At 46.5% G+C, this 17,052-nt stretch overlaps 1 protein-coding gene across 1 annotated transcript in view; it reads right to left on the reverse strand.

The window, feature by feature from the left end:
- elp4 (elongator acetyltransferase complex subunit 4) overlaps positions 1–17,052 on the reverse strand; it is a 49,165-nt gene that overhangs the window by 12,860 nt on the left and 19,253 nt on the right. Inside the window, exons 8-9 of the mRNA XM_084015285.1 lie at positions 16,438–16,546; positions 14,308–14,414 (exon numbers count right to left, since the gene is read on the reverse strand). Coding sequence (XP_083871411.1) covers positions 14,308–14,414; positions 16,438–16,546 — 216 coding nt within the window. The remainder of the gene's footprint in view (positions 1–14,307; positions 14,415–16,437; positions 16,547–17,052) is intronic.

The raw sequence follows: 17,052 nt of genomic DNA on the forward strand, positions 1-17,052 counted from the left end.
GTGTGAAACGTGAAGGAACACACTTCCTGGCCGCTCCCAAGAATACCTGGAAACATTTTAAAGCCGTTAGCAGTGAGAAGTCTGTGAGTGGAGTGAGAAGGAGAGCGGAGGATGCAGAAAAGGTGTGTGGCAGAGAAACGAAGACAGATGTGTTTTCAGGGGGGGGGGGGGCACAAAGGAGGAGAGGAAGCCAACAGTTCCTTCATGCCACCTCCCTCCATGTGGGATCCTTCTGCATGAGTGACTCCTCATACCTGGGGACACGATGCTCTCTCCTCTTGTATGTCTGTGACTCTGGTTGGTAAGTGATGGCTGCATGAATCATCCTTGGTAATACCCAACATCTGTCTATTAATGAATACAAATGAACGTCTTAATCAATCAATGAGCAACGTGTTTAGTTTGCAAACCCGAACACCCTCAGGCCAAACACCAAAAAACATGATTCACTTCCTCCTCCGACACCTGGAGTCATGTCAGGTGATGGGTGGAACTGTTCACCGCCGAGGGTGGAGCGGAGGAGGATGGGATCCCTGATAGGCTGCCGTCCGGTCAGCAGGACGCGCGAGCCAATCCCAAAAGCGGGGAAAAAGAACCCATGTGACCGGGGGCCGATGAGCATCGCCTGACAAGAGGCGGATTCCTGGTTAACGGAAACAACGGCTGGGAACATGTCAGGTTTCCGTGCTGTTGATTTGGTGTAATCAACGTGAGGTGACGGATGCGAATGGAAGTGAAAGGAGCAGGTTTATTAGGATGCCGGCCTGAACGGAGGGAGAGCGTGTGGAGGTGCCACAGGTGGGTGGAGTACATGCTGCGGCAGCATAGTCGGGATTCCTGGTGCACGGATCAACCCTGGGATGGAATCACGCTGCGTGGGAATCCCAGACACATCACCTCCAACACAACAGGCGAGGCCTCAGGAGACCTGCTGGCCTGTGAGTCCTTCACACAGGTTCAGCTAGTGCAAGCCTAAAAATAGACGGGTCCTTTCACCCTCTCTCCCCTCTTCCCCCCCCCTGCTTGACGTGGCCTGGGGGTTCCTCCTGGGAGCCGCCGTTTTTTTAATTTCTTTCACCCAACAACACCTACACATGCTGTTGTCAAACCCTGCAGCACCCTTCACACACACTGATATACTGTGAACACACCATTGTCTTTAAGGTTACCCCCCCCATCCTCCCTGTTTTTAGTTGATTAAGGTCTGTAGGCGTGCACTCATTTCTACATATTAAGCACCAACTTGTTCTCAGAACATCTGAACCACCCTTCGTAGCGTGACATGTGAGCTTTTTCACACACAAGCCGTGCCTGAATGTACAGGAGATATGCAGGAACCTGGAGAACACACCTGGAAATTGTCTCGCTCTCGTTTGTAGTCATCAAAACGTGTCCTGCAGGCAGAATCTGGCACGCACTCCGCCTTTTACACAACAGATCGCAACGATTTCACTCATTCATAGCGGCCTCAGTGAATGCGGTCAGATGATTTTTGTGGCTTTGAGACCATTGAGAATATTCTGAATGCTTAAATATTTTGAACTGTGCACAGCAGGCTTATGCTGTCGTTGCTACCGTATATAATGCAGTGGATATAGATAACCTATCATTACACATACATGTTGGAGTTAAAGGGAGACTTCTGCGTCGTTTCTTCAGTCTGAATGTGACCCCGTATCTGCACAGTCACATGACTAGCGACGTGCGTACATGTGACTGTGACATCTCCACAGAAAGGCGTTGTTCAAAGTGTTTGCTCTCTTCTACTTCGTTTGCTTCTGGATGATTTTGTCAGGTGTGACATTTGGTTATTTTTCTTTTGCACATGCCCATGAGTTCAGTAGCATGACCTGTTGAGACAGGTACTGGTGGAGATTGTTGTGTGAAAATAGGATTAGTATCCTGTCTTAAGTGTCTCAGGTGTTTGAACACGATGCATGGAAATAAAACACCCTACATCAAAATACAGACTATACTAATATTAATACTTCATTCATCTCCCAATGGGAATTGGAAAATATTCACAATAAATACATCTTTAAAGGGGTTTAAAGAAATCGTTAGATTAACTTACATAACAATTGTATCGCCTTTAACACACATTGTAAACACCATCCATCCACTCATGAGACCCTCTGAGTTTATCACACTGTGACATAACTTACTGAAACATTTCAGCGGGGGGAATTTTGTCTGATCAATCCACCAATCCCACGCAACCTCAAAAATGACGCCTCCGAGTTCTACGGCCATATACGTTGGCAAACACACTTCCTTCATCTGCCAAATCCCCAAATTAACACCTTCTTGGTGAGAAGGCTCTATTCGGAAGACGTCAAACAAACACCACAGCTGGCATTCAAGGGTAAAATTAATTACTTCAGATACATGTGCTTCCTCTCAAAGTGGCAGACTTATTTGCATTGAGGAACATTCAGCAGAAGTAATGGATGCACACACGGAATACGGCCACCCGATGACCCCGGCCCCCGTCTCAAAGTCCCTCCCCGTCCCCGAAGCCCTGGCAGCTCATCCATGCATGGAGGAACAAACACAGGTAGCGAGAGCGAATCAGACCGCAACAAAACACAGAAACATGAATGGGAAGCATTACAATGACGGGCTGGATGCGGGACAATGGGCCCCGACATTAAACAAACGGCAAATCCCAGGACGGGCTGTGGGAGTATGATACAGAATACAGGCACCGGGCCCTGCCTGGGGAACGGGGAGAGGGAGGAAAAAGGACACAATATTGCAATCTGACAGCTGACGTCTTCATATAAATGTATGAATTTACATTCCAATTAGAGGAAATTTACATCTTAATCACAGCGAGCAGTGTGTCGGTCCCTCGGTTAGTGCGCTGCGACGGTAATGAGGTGGGATGCTGCTGTGCTCTCTCATCCGGACAGTGATCTGTCAGCAGACGACACCTCCCTGTTATGAGGGAGCTGCACCCTTAAAAGCAACCGCCGCCACAATCCGCTAATATCCGCTGAAATCTGTCTTAAATACCAACAAGGTGTGAGCCGCCACCCGGGGATAATACGCCAAATATGGAGTTTGAAAAACATCAAACATATCTTAAATACAGTGCAGCGGACCAGGAGTGTCTTTGACTGTCACTCAAGTGACAGGCGCTCGCTACTCTACGGCATTCTGTTTCTAATTTCCATACTAATAATGGGTATATTATCTCTAATGGTTTGACTTTGTTTTATGGCATTTGAAATTGACGGTGGAATTACTCAAACATATCATGTCATCGGATCGCACGCTGCTAATGAAGGCAAAGTGAACGGATGAGATGGAAGGACTGGGAACGAATCAACCAACATGCTTCTGGTCATCGTGTACAATCACGTTCACGGAGCGAGATCCGAGCTGGGAGTCAAGGAGAGCAGCCGATGAAGCGGCCGCAGGGCTTGTGTAAACTTGTGGGCCGAGAAGAAAGGCAGACAAGCGCAGACAGTTGAGAGGAAACAGTAAAAGTGATCTTCTTGTTCAAGTTTATCCGAGGACGCTTGTTGTGGTTTGGTTCAATTAGCAGACAAGAGCTGCTGGTTTGAGGTTTTGGAAGCGAGTCCGATTATAAGCTCACAACGGAACAAGAATATAATGTCACAGCGCTCTACTGTCATCAATTTTAATGACTCCAGAAAAGGGGCCGTTTAATGATAAAAAAAATGAAAAACTGCACTGAAACTTTGCTGAAACAACTTCTATCCAGTGAAATCATTGTAAAGCAGCACTGATTGCTGACAATGCAATCAGGATGAGCAGATTAGCTTCTTCCACATAAATCAGTTTAACGCAGTCCCGTGCCATCTTCACGCTTGACTTTAATACAGGGATGTGTGAACAAAAAAATTGGAGGTAAATGAGGCATGGCTTCTTTATCACCCAGCTCGTAGCCAATCGGGTCTCTCCTGTCAGAGACGCTGCTCTAATGGCTGATATCTGAGGAAGCAGCCCATTACTGGATACTGCCTGTAATTAAGACAAGTCAGATTACACCAGGCCACAGCCTCCTCTCTGATAGGCTGCTGCCGTCAGGGTCAGGAGTTGGGATGCACCACGTTGAGAAAAGATGGGAGGCTCATGCGTTTAAAAAAGAGAGAAGAAGACGACTCTGATTAATATTGCGTGTTCGGAGTAGGTGTTGGACGTGTCCCCAAACATCACATGGGGTGATGGGAGGGGTGTGGCTGGCATTCCACTTCAGCCTGCAGGCACACACACACACACACACACACACACACACACACACACACACACACACACACACACACACACACACACACACACACACACACACACACACCTCACATAGTCTAACCTTGCAGATTGATTCCCACAGCAGTGCTGCTGCGTCTGCACACTTCTGTCCGACCATTGAAATGAGGGGAAGGGGGGGGCGGCGGGAGTGAAGTGAAGTTCAGCCATTGAGTTTAGCTTGAATTACATCTTAAAACAGGCACCAGCTTATAAGATGCCAGGTTGACTTTGTGTCTGGTAGCAAATGAGGTGAATGGGCTGGATGTGAACGCTGTTAAGGTGGAATAAAGGCTCTGAATGCAGACGGAGCGACACTCTTAAAAAGCTCACTGTGATTAAAAAAAGAGGAGTAGAGGGAGGGAGGGGAGGGAGGTGGAGAGGAGTGAGTTTGAGACGGGAAAAGCACTTCTTTCTTTCTTTCTGTACACAGAGAGAACCTCGCGAACACTGTCTGCTCTAATATTCACCACTACACATGCTTTTGTGCTACTCCATGCCCATCTGAGCATGCAAACTCTCATACACACACACACACACACACACACACACACACACACACACACACACAGACAGACACACACACACCCACACCAAGATGTGAAATCCGTCGTGGGGGTGCAAGAAATTTGGTGTGCTGATTTAATTATAATTTTGTGCATTACATCTCTTGTCTCCTTGCAAGACTTCCGTTGATGCAGAAAGTCAAATGCCGCCTGCTGAATGTGTTTTAAGGATGTGCATCAAAGGAGGCTGTTAACTTTCATGTCCTATGAGTTTCTCCTGAGAGGGCCGTTCACTGGGATCTTTCCTCTTCCACATAAGAAGGTTATCCCTCATATGAGTGAATTAACTCAGTCAAGAAGAACAAACTTTGATGTGAGAGACATAAACTATTTCCATCATACCGCTGACAAAACAAACAAACTGAATTTATTCAAACTTTGTTAACTCATCAGTTAAGCCGAAAGTGTAACATTTTGTTACTTTTTTCAAATACAAATAAAGTCATGAAATCATAGTTGAGGAGATTTAAAACCCACAAAGGTGTGGAAGGATACCTTGTCAGCATTAAATCAAACACACACACGTATTCACGGTGGGCGATGAAGCAAACGTACGCGACGTCCCCACACAAACAGTGTGTGTAAGTGAGCGTACAGCATCAGGCCATCAGATCACTTCCCTCTCCAAACATGAAGCTTTTAATAGATGTGAAACTCCGGGCTGGATCTTTTCACACCACTGAGTCGCAGCTCACACAGACCAACATGAGGGAGGAAGAGGAAAAAAAGTCAAACAATGAAAGAGACTCAATAGTGGTCCGATGGATCCTGCAGAAATGTACCTGATTTCAGTTCATTCATACAAATCTATTTGGCGGAAAAGATTATCTGAGAGGAGGGGGGGGGGATTCATAAGAATCCTCAGACTAACATATGGAGAAACCTTTGTGGCCTTCCGGGACTGGGGGGTGGTGGTGGGGGGGTTACGTGATGGGGGGGGGGCTAACGCTCCAAGGACCGTAGGCACGCTAGGGAGAGGTGAGCTGTCACCCCCGATTACCATCACTGCCTGAGCTCAGAAAGGGGGAGGAGCAGGAGGAGAGCAGGGAAAAAATACTGGTTCCTCGCTAACCGCCATCTAAAGCCATCCCCGGGCCTCAGAACCTCCGTCTGCAACCGCCTCCTGGGAAACACTGGCACGCACGTCCTCCTCATCTCGCGGTTGGGGGGGGGGTTTCTGTGTCGGGCTGTGTAAGCACAATGTATGGATTTTTCATAACAAAAGGACAACTGTGCATGTTGTCTTACTTCTGCTTCGGAGTGAGAGGATATATCGACATGCGGTTTTGTTGGGTTGAGAAAAAGGAAGTTATTAAAGTTTAAAAATGAGAGCAAAGAAAAGGCAAGAGGTATGTAAGGGGCTCCGTTTATTGATCATCAATAACTGACAGACTGTCCTGTTCAAAGTTATGTACCGCTGCATGAGAAATAATGGCCATGTCAGTGCGAGCGTTTTAGCTTTATTTATATGACACATATTATCTGTCAGTGGATAAGAAAGCTTGCCTCAGATTTGACCTTTTGCTGCCTTTTGTGTGAGTTTGGGTGAGCGCTGCTCCGGAGCATTCTGTTCCCCAGATCCACCGCTAACACCCCTGTCACTCATCATCACTCATCATTGTTAGGGACAAAAGGAAAGTTTGGTTAAGCCACACACTGGAGTATTCTCCCACCACTGCCTCCCCCACCTTCACACATTCACGTGTGTGTGTGTGTGTTAGGTTGCAGACACACACACACATTGACAAATGCACAAAAGAAAATAGTTCTTATTTTGCTGCATAAACACCTTAATTCACAGATAGGATAAGGTTTTTTTGGTAAGGCGCCATCACCTTGCCCTCTAACTTGCCTTTTGATGTGCAGGCTTGTCCTTCAAATGGCCCTCTCACTCATCTGCTGGGTGTAATTAAAGTCCATTCAGGCCTCTATGCGTGTCCTTAACTCTCCTCCATCATCTGGACCGGGCCTTTCAACAGCCACCTGTGAACTCTGAAGGACAGCGACGCTCCCTCGTAAAATTCATGAGCGCCGCCGCATTCAGCCGGCCGGCCAGCTTCCCTCAATGGCCGACAGCACTTTAAACAACTCCGTGTTGACTGTTGGGTGAATCCTTTTTAAATACAACCATATTCACAGTAGCGGGGGTTAAGTAGCTCCCGCGATTAGCTGAAACAAATGCCTTTATGGTGTGCTGGAGATAAAGAGAAGGGAAGAGGAGGACAGCCAATTTGTTTTCATCAAGCAAAGACTCATTGAGGGCTTGCTGACAGGGAGAGCAGTTAGGAAAAAAACAGATGCACACAAATTAAAGAAGCAGATATTCTGTAGATAGACCTGAAGATATGGCAGTTATGCTCAAATCGTTTTTTTGCCAAACTATCAAGAGTCTGAACTGATCAGAAAACAGACATTGACTAGAAAATAGCAAGCGAGCACATAATCTCATCATATTATTAGTGTTTTAAATGTGTTCAAACCACAGCAGCACAACAAACACAGACACACGGCGAAATCCATACGCACACTCCTCCTGCTGACCCCCAGGACACGGAGCAGTCAGAGTGTGGGAAAGTTATTTTTAGGACCCGAGCAGAGAGCCTTCCTGAGTTGGATGCTCCTGCTCCGGATCAACATTCCACCTTTGAACCACCCGACCGTGGAGCGGTTTGGATCCATGATGGCGGTTCTAACTTTCTCCGTGGACTACCAGCAGCGAGGGGAACCTTTTTTTTTTTATTATTATGGCTGGTTTAAAATGACAGCAGCCAAAAAACAGGACAGCCTCGACCTTTCGCCAGCATTTACTCTCAAATATGATGTTTCTGTGAAATTGTAGATTAAAGATAGAATACGGCGCTGAATGTTGGGAGTTTCAAATGCCAAAATATGACGTTTTTAAAAATGAATAACTGCAAACGTCCTATTCTGTGTATTCTTTTATGCATTTGTACATAATTCAATGTCTGTTTAATGAAACACTTGAAGATGTATTTATTTTGGTTGCCAAGTATAAAGTTTACCAGCCAAGGATAAATAATACAAGGATGGATGATGCTGGACTGTGAGGTAAAACAGTAGATGTTTTGCACAGTGAACACTTTTACCACTCTTGTAAATAAACAATAAATGAACAAATGTTTTTTTAAGACTTGTAGCAAAGTACATGGACCTAAGGCAAAATTAGGAGATAACAATAAAATGATCCAGAAGCCAAGGATCCAGTGAGGACCCAGTTTATAAGCACCAGGGGGCCTATGGTTCCCCAGTCACTACCATTATGCTAATGGGGAGCCTTCTCTGAACACACTTACTACCCTATAGTACCACAAGACCCCATGGATGTAGGGTGGCATGCAAGTCTCTTCCCCTTCCTCCCTCTAATGGGAGCTGAAGACAACTAGGGCTACTTTAATCAGGTCTGAGTCCAATGTGGCCGGTCTAGTCTGATGGGGGCTGAGTGGTGCATGGACAATGTTAAGGGTTCACTGCTCACTGATGAAACAGCTTCACTTCCAGGGCGAGTTCAGGCAGACCACACTCTTACTCAGTGTGGCAGGAGGAGCACATATGCCCTGTTTGGTTTTCCTTTAATACTCCACGTTTGCAAGAAGCGTTTGGGCATTGTGTTGATATAGTATAGAGGGCAGGACATTTGGCAAAGTCCCAGATATTCTCTTACCGCGCTTTGACTCGACTGTAGCAAACACTACTTTTTCTCCCTAGGCACTTGAGAATAAAAAACAAAACTCATTGGGGACATTTCTGAACCTTGACCTCATCAAGACAAGCACATCCTCTACACCCAGGACACACTGACTCCACATCTATGCCACTGAAGGGGGGCACACTTGCATTTCCAGCCATAAGAAATGTTGCATTAGTGAAGTTGGTTTTCACCATCATCAGATTAAACAAAGATCAGTGTTTAAGCAGTTCATGCACCTGTGTGGCGAGCCCGGATCCCTTGCAGGTCCCATCATGCAGGTAACATACAAACACACAGCACAAAAACATCACGTTTGCTCCTCCCACACGGCCGAGACTCAGCACAGAGGCCCGACAAGCTGGCCTTTTTTCAAACACACATGCACATTTGCAGAATAGATAAAATCCCTGTTAAATAATAAATGCAAATCTGATGTATGTTGTGAATATTTTTCGGCTGAGGGGTCCGATTGCGTGCCGCCGACTGGCCTACACCGGGCTCTCCGTCTCTCTCCCCCTCGCACAAACCAGAAGCACACCTCATTCCAAATTGCGGCGGAGGCTGGTGTGCACCGAGGGAGGACGTATAAATTATTCACTCGGAATATTATTCCAAAAAGGTCCGATTCCCGTCTGATCGCGATTCCCAAGGCAGGCGTTAGTTATCAGAATGTATGAAGCACCTACGGATTTTCTTTGCATGCTACTAATAGGGTCAGAATATCCAGTAAGAATATTGTTTGAGTTAAGTTAACTCAAGTCATTGTGATCCACTAATGGAAGTAAATATTAAATGACCCAGTTCACTTCTTTCTCCATACGAGTTCTTTTCAACAGCGGCTTCCCCTGATCTCTAGTACCAAGCATTATGTGAGACTTGGGAAGCAGATATACGACCAGGCATGGAATACAAACAAATACACAAACAGGCCCCGAGGACCGGCTCTCTGTCTAACTCATTCTGCATTCTACTATTCTTTCTTTCCCTCCCTTTTTATTTCCCTCTCAATAAAGACATTTTGGTGCCTCTGAGGAAAAGCCCTCATTTTAATTAGACCTGACCTGAGAATCACTTAACTGCTCCTCTCCGCTTATGCCCCCCCCCCCTCCTCTCCGAGCCTTCGCTCTGTTCCTCACATAGGTCCATTAACACCCTTCCCTCGGCACCCACAGGCTTCAACGGGGAGCAGACACAGGCGTTGTCTTAAAGACGTTTTGAGGACATGCCAAGAAACATTAACCTACTCTATACACCTCCCTCGGACTCTTTCAGTTCGGCTTCCTCTCCTCCTTAAGTCTTCTTCTTCTTCTCCTCAGCACCATCATCCTCTTCATCCCCCTTTTCTGCTCCATCTTTGCTTCCACTCAGCTTAAAAATACACCCAGCTTGCTGATGTCAAGTGGGATGGAAGGTCACTGGATCGTTTGAAATGTTTGTGCGATTGCAGAGTTGGTGGCGTGAGGGTTAAACAAATACAGTGCATAGCGAATCTAGCACCGTTTCTATGAAATTAGCATTTAATTGCCTTTAAACGCCAGACTTCGGCTGACATGAGGCATCCCTGTGTGTTTTTGGGCTCTTATTGGTGGGTATTCATCCCCAAACAACAGCCTGTGTTCAGAGAGACCAGAGGCTGCGTTGGCGGGTTTCAGGTAGTGAGATGAGATGATGACACGCGCTTCACATAGCCCATTATTTTGTTTTTAATTACAGCGGTTGCGAAGTAAACAGTAGTAGCACAGAGTTCATGTAATCTACCAAGAATGTGCGCTCGCATGTATTTGATTAGCCAACGCAGCACTGTGATGGGTGACGTTGTGGTATTGGGACAGGTTCAACTCTTGTGGTGGAGAGCTTTGCGAAGAAGTACTGACAAATGCAATAATCCACGTTAATAAACGTGGCATAAGGTACAGCGAGATCTAGGGTATGAATCTGGCCCAGGACCTTCTTCACCTTCATCATGCGACTACTTTAAAATGAGGTCATAACCCCCCCCCCCCCCCACAAAAAAGCACAAACCTGAAAGTTTCCAAGACTACAAAGTTTTGCTTAAAGCCAAAACACGCGTACAGACTAGACACCCGAGTGACAGAGCTCGGCCTAGACACCTCCAAGTAGCCTGTCTAGGAGAAGACTAATTTGACACAAATCCCCGTCTTATACTGTATTTGACCCTGTGACCTGCCTCCGGCATCCCGGCACCCCACAGGCACATTGCCGTGTCAGTTTAAAGGGTCAAACAAAGGTACGGAGCATGTAATTGCGAACCATCTGCATTCTTGAAAGCTTCATCCTCAAAGCATCCAGCATTGTGAAAGGAGTGACAGAAGCCTGTGTTGGCTTGATAGCAGCGGGTGACAAAATTCTCACGCACATCGCGTGTCACTTGTGTGTATGCGTTTGCCAATAAGTATGCGCTTGTGTCGTCGTCAATATGTGTGGGAGTAAGCGCCGATTGTGGTGCGTCTATGAGTATGTGTTAATCTGGTCTAAACACCTAACACTCCCCTACCTGCTCAGACAGGGCCATGGGTTAATTCTGGCTTCAGGCGCCATGGCCAATAACTGCTCATCAACCGCAGTTTGAACTCTTGGATACGTCAGCCGTCGTCGTGGTAACCTTATCAACGAACCAACAGAATGCCCGATGATGGCGCCGAGCGTGGAGCTTAATGAAGCTTATTAAAACCAAATCGTCAAACGTCAAAACCATCGAATTAGGAAAACGATTACAAATAAATGCATTCTTTATTGAAAAGCATGTACCTCGTGTGCTGGCAGACAAATACTTTCACGTTCCCGAGGCGCTAGGTGAGAGAAGTGTGAGTCAACCAGCAGTTAGGGAAATTAGTTACCAGCATGACTCCGTGCACAGATGTGTGACATGTATCTGCCTGACTCAACCGGTGAGAAGCCAGCACTGTCAATCACCTGTCAATCACCGCCGCATCACGAGTTCTACCACATAGGTGATACGTGGGAATGAGGCTGGATTTGGCTGCATTTCAAATGTGAAAAAGTAGCCTGGAGTTGGTCGGAGAAATGATCTATCACGACCACGATAAGAGCACGGAAGAAGAAAGACAACTTGGTGGGAGAGGATGCTGTATTATGTGGCCCCCAGGCGGAGGAGTCCTGTAGCTTGAGTAAATGAGGTGATTAGCAGGGATGGTGTGAGCTGTCACATAACAGACACCGGGCTTAGAATCCAATCACCATCTCGTGTGTCAATCAGCGGCCCACCGAGGCAGCTGACCGACGGGTCAAACACAGTATACGACGAGCCGCGTCGCACACTTAAACACGAGTACAAACCGACCTCTGCAGCGAGGGCCGCAGAGCCAACATGCACTCATACCTTTGTGACATCTCCATCTGAGGTGATGCACATATTAATGACAGCCAATCACAGTGCCAGAGAACCCAACAGGACATAATAGCCTATTACAATATGTGTTTTGATTGATTTGATGCATGACTGGTGATAATGTTCTCTGGGAAATTCCCTGACACATAAAAATGTGTCATGGGCAAGGACTGTGATTGACGTTTCATATTATGTGCTCTCTTGTGTCAACAACCGCAGCCGGTTTAGATGTGTTTGCCTTCTGTGGATACCACCCTTTTTAATGCTAGTACGGTTACCATTCAGCAAAAAAAAACCCTCCAGTAAAGCTCCTTAAACAAGGAAGGCAGACAAAGTGTGGTGTTTACGATGCGCTGCTGGGATATATGACAGTCTCCGGGCCCCACAGAGCTGCAGGGATGCCCGAAGCCTCTGCCCCCTGGCCTGCCCAATACAGAATCCTAATTAAAAGACCATTGAGGATAACCACCTTGACTTTTACGGACCGTATAAATCTATACTGGAGTGGCCTATTCAGGGGGTCAGAGAAAGGAGGGGGAGCGGGCCGATGCAGGCAGGAGAAGGGCTTAGAGTGATGGTGAAGGCTGGCAGAAAATTCTGAAGGGGTTGACCGTAGGATGTGGGGAAGGTTTGGGGGGGCATTCCTCTCCTCCCCCTCACCTCCTTGCTGAGACAATAGGACTCACTAAGAGCCAAGGACCAGAGGGTGTGATAAGGTAATGATAATGTAATGAGGACCAATCATGAGCCTGAGCTAAGAGGAGGGCCCCTAATTTGTCTCTAGAGTGGTAGTTCAGTGACAGATTGATTGCTCCGAGTGAGAGTGATGATGTGACACATGCAAAATGGATGCGTCTCTGACAGGAAGCCAACGGCAACGAGGGGAAGAAATCATGAATCAAAACAAAAAATGTGAAGGCCATACAACCGTGTGCCGAGTATATGATATTTACTCCACGTCTATACCGAACTGACTGAAGTTAGCAGGACATCCAGCAAGGGGAGGTGCTGAGTGACCCGTATTAAACTGCATGGGAAAAAAAAACGTGAAATGGGGCTACGTGGGGACCGCCTCAAAAATGGGATTTTCCAATGCATATTTGAAACGATGTATGAGGTGCGACTCAAGTGGCCCGGAGGCACTTTGATCCTCAGCCAATTTTCAAAAGGGACCTCAACAGGATTGAGAACAAGCTGCTGAACAGCATGCGCCGGGTGCACAGGGAGGACGTTGCTATGCAGGTGGCTGAGACGCTGCTTGTTGCAGTGCAAGCGGAGGAAACGACAGGTGTGTCAAATTCCAGCAGGTATATATACGGCCAAACAATACAGGTGGAAAACAGCCTTTTAGAGATTGTGGAAAGTAAGTCAAACTATTGCCAGAGTCGTACATCATCAAAAGTCTACTGAAGTTAGGGGACAATGTCTGCACTATACCTTTATGAAAGAAACCTATCCAAAAGGCACCAGCTGCCATTGATGGGTGATCAGTTCAAATTCAACCAATGATAGAGCAGCAGGTAGAGGATCAGGCACCAATACAGCACCCGTTACCAATGAGGCAGTGTGGCAGGCTGAGCAGTGATGGTCAAATAAATTACAATAAACAATAACAGCCGAGTTGATAGCTCTTTTTTCTCAGAGTTTGGTCTTTTTGAACAACAGGATTTTTAACAAATGAGCTCTGAAAATGAGCTTTCACATTGCCTCATTTTACAACGCCATAGAGGAGTCAAAAGTAGGAATTTCTACTTCTGGACGGATATGAAGCATTGTGTAAAATTGTGGAATTATCTGGTCTTGCATTTGTCCACACTGCCATTTAAATGAGGCTGCAGAATAAAGTAGAGCTGCTGTCTAACAGGTCACTGCTGTCTCCAGCAGGAGAGTGACTGAATGGTGAGCTGCCAGACAAAGTAGGTAGATCGTTTTGTTGCCATGTCAGTTGATCAGTAAATGTGAACTTTACCTTTAACTTAAACCCTCACCAGCATATTTCAGTGCATATTGATGAATATAGATAGAAATGTGTTGCCTCTCCACACTACGCTGGAGGAAGTGTGGCAGCAACAGTGTAGAATCAATAGCTTCACCTTTGACTTTGACACCCAATAGCAAACAGGCTTGCAGAAGCAACACGAGAGGCTTCTCATCAGCAGCAGCAGCAGTTTGTAATATCATGCATGGCTTTCTCAGTAAATGATTGTGAATTTAGGTTAAAGGTTTCATGATAGAAGCATTAGAAATTTGGGCAACAATATAAAACGACAACACTGGATTCTGACTGAAAGATGGCATTAAACATATGAGAGGGTAGAAGCCCTAACATAACGTTTTTGTTTAGGAAGGATCCCTGGCGATGCTGGGTAACCATGACAACGTACCTCAATAGTGAACTGCTTTCTCTTGAGTTTAAAGGCCAGGTCCTTGTGGTCAGGGAGTTTACTTGCCAGACAGTTCAGGTGAGGCACTTGGCGAACATGCAGCAGACCTGCAGGACAGTAAAACAGATCACAGCTGAAACATGAAACCTGCAGTAAAAGTACAAGCAAGATGTCCCGGCGTGCACGTGTGCATGTTTTATGACGTTTTTAAATCACTTTTCTGATAGTGACACCGTTTTTCTCTTCTTGATATCTACAAAGACGTCGCAACTTTTAATTTGACTCCAACGTGAGAGTCAGCATCTTAAAAGGACACTTCCAAGAATCCATGTGCTTATTCCAAAAATGCAGCATTTTTTAAATTCTAACTCAATGTTTCGTTACTTGATTTGAATTAAACTGCTACTTGAGTGAATGATTAAATGTAGTAGGAGGGTCATAAACAATATTATTCAGACATCAACATCATAGTTACAGTCAGTGAACTAACCAGAAACTAGGAACATAGTGGTATTAAATCTATCACTGTTACTACGAGACAAAGCTACCAAACAAATATCTTATCAGATATCTATAAACATTGCTGTATCAGCATTCCTTCCCTCCGTTTTATTCACAGGCTGCAGCGTGGTTGCCCTGCGAAGGAAATGTGCCAATTAAAGGACACATTAGAGCAACAAGGGAGACAAAGCAACAAACAAGAAAAAAATAATATTTTTTTTTACTCTTTGTTTGTCTTTTCCTGTCACCACAAAGTTACATTTTCATCGGGCTGGAAAAGTACTGTAGAAGCGAGGTGGCGAATGAGCGTGAGAGAAAAGAGGAGATCGAGGGAGTAATGGAGAAAGGGAGACAGACAGAGAAAGAGGGGGATGGTGGGTTCTCTCATCTGTGCACTTGGGTGATTTCCCCTTGCCTGATTTGCAGTGACAGGCTTCCCAGCATGCTTTGAGCAGCCCTGAACTGCTGCCGCAAACACGCACGCACACGCATCCGCACGCACTCTCACACTCTACCAGATGCGTTTGCACTCATGAACACACATCAAAACAATCATGCACATAAATGTATTTCATAACCCACCAGAATTTCTGTTGGCTGGTTAAACAGAGGGCAAACATTTCCTTAAACAAAAAAAAACTCAAATAATACTTCCGAAGAACATTTTTTTGCGTGACAAAATGATTAAGAAATGTTTGCACGACAACATTCACAAGTGGAACGTGTTAACATGCCACCTGCCTTTACAGTGCAGAGGAATGTGATCATTATGGGATGCGTTCTCTTAATGAAACACGCTGCTGGATGGAACCAAAATCTGCCACTGAACGTTGTTACTTCTCATCCCTTCATCTGTCACAAGCATGGCTGTCTCACCCGAGGAGGGGGAGGGAGGGGGAAATAAGAGGAAAAGCGCAAGAGTGAGTCGGAGAGTTGGAGAGGCACGGCTAAAAATACCCCGCTCACTTAAACTGACCTTTATGCGCCAAGAGTGTGATAGAAAAGAGGGACGCAAAAGGGAGAAAGAGGGGAAGGGTAAAGCTGTAAAAGAAAAGTGATGGCGAGGACTGAGAGCAGAGAACAAACTACGGCTCCCCTCTCCCTTTCTTCGTCTTCCATCCATCCAACAGTCCCATGCCAGCGCCCTCTCTCCCTACACTCAAAGCCTTGCCCTCCATTTATTAGCAGAGCATGCTGGCCACGGAGACATTGAGCGAGGGATGGAGAGATCCAGGCAGAGAGGAAGAGAGAGTGATGGTGAGAATATCGATTCCCCAGTGTTGGTCTGCTCTGCTCCAGAGCCTCAGGGGTATGGGACTGGGGATGGAGAGGGGGCGAGGCGAGAGGGAGAGAGGCTGCGCTGGGGGGGGCAGGGATGGAGGGGGTGAGGGTGCGAGGGAGAGGGGGTACAGCGTGGCAGCTGAATCCCCCCCGGCCTGTCTACTGAGGAGCACGTCTGATTGAGCAGCAGCACACTAACACGCACTGACAGCCTGGCCTGCAAGGGGGCTGCCCTGCCTCCATCCACAGCCCTGCCTTAATGCACTGCTTGTGTGTGTGTGTGTGTGTGTGTGTGTGTGTGTGTGATGGAAAAGAGACAGAAAGATAAGCGAGTGTGTGTGTTCTTACCATGGTAATCTTTGTAGAGTGGGTTGGTCTCTCTCTCGGAGCCTTTGAATGATTCCAGGGCTATGGCATTGTCACATAGCCTGGTTATGCTGCCCATTAGAGCTCTGTCCTGTAGGGCCGGGAGAGAGAGAGAGGGAGAGAGGGAGAGAGACAGAGAGAAACATGAAGCAGGTAATTAAAAGCCACCTGACGGGCCGTGAGTGTTGCAATTAAATTAGGTCATCATGTCCTGTGGCCAGGTCATTTCTGCCCATGGCTTAGGTGAGGGCGATGAGGTATGGAGGGTCACGGACCCTGATAAAGGTTACAAACGTGATGTTGAGACACAGCTTACATCAGGCACACGTCTACAGAAAAGTCAATGGCAACACACACACATTATTTTTACTTCATCAAACAACATTTTTTATTTTTTTTATGCAAAGGCTCACAGTTGGTGCACACCCTGAAACCTGCACACAGCGGGGGAGGATAGGGGAGGAGTGGGAGGAAAAGCAGGAAAGGCTTGATGTGAAGAGCTCCCCCTGTTGGTTAGGTCGGTGAATTGACAACAAAGAGGACACACGAGGGGCGAATACAGTAGATAGAAAAGAATGAAGAAACATTTACCAAAGG

This window comes from Eutrigla gurnardus, assembly GCF_963514095.1.
Source record: "Eutrigla gurnardus genome assembly, chromosome: 1".
NCBI lineage: Eukaryota > Metazoa > Chordata > Actinopteri > Perciformes > Triglidae > Eutrigla > Eutrigla gurnardus.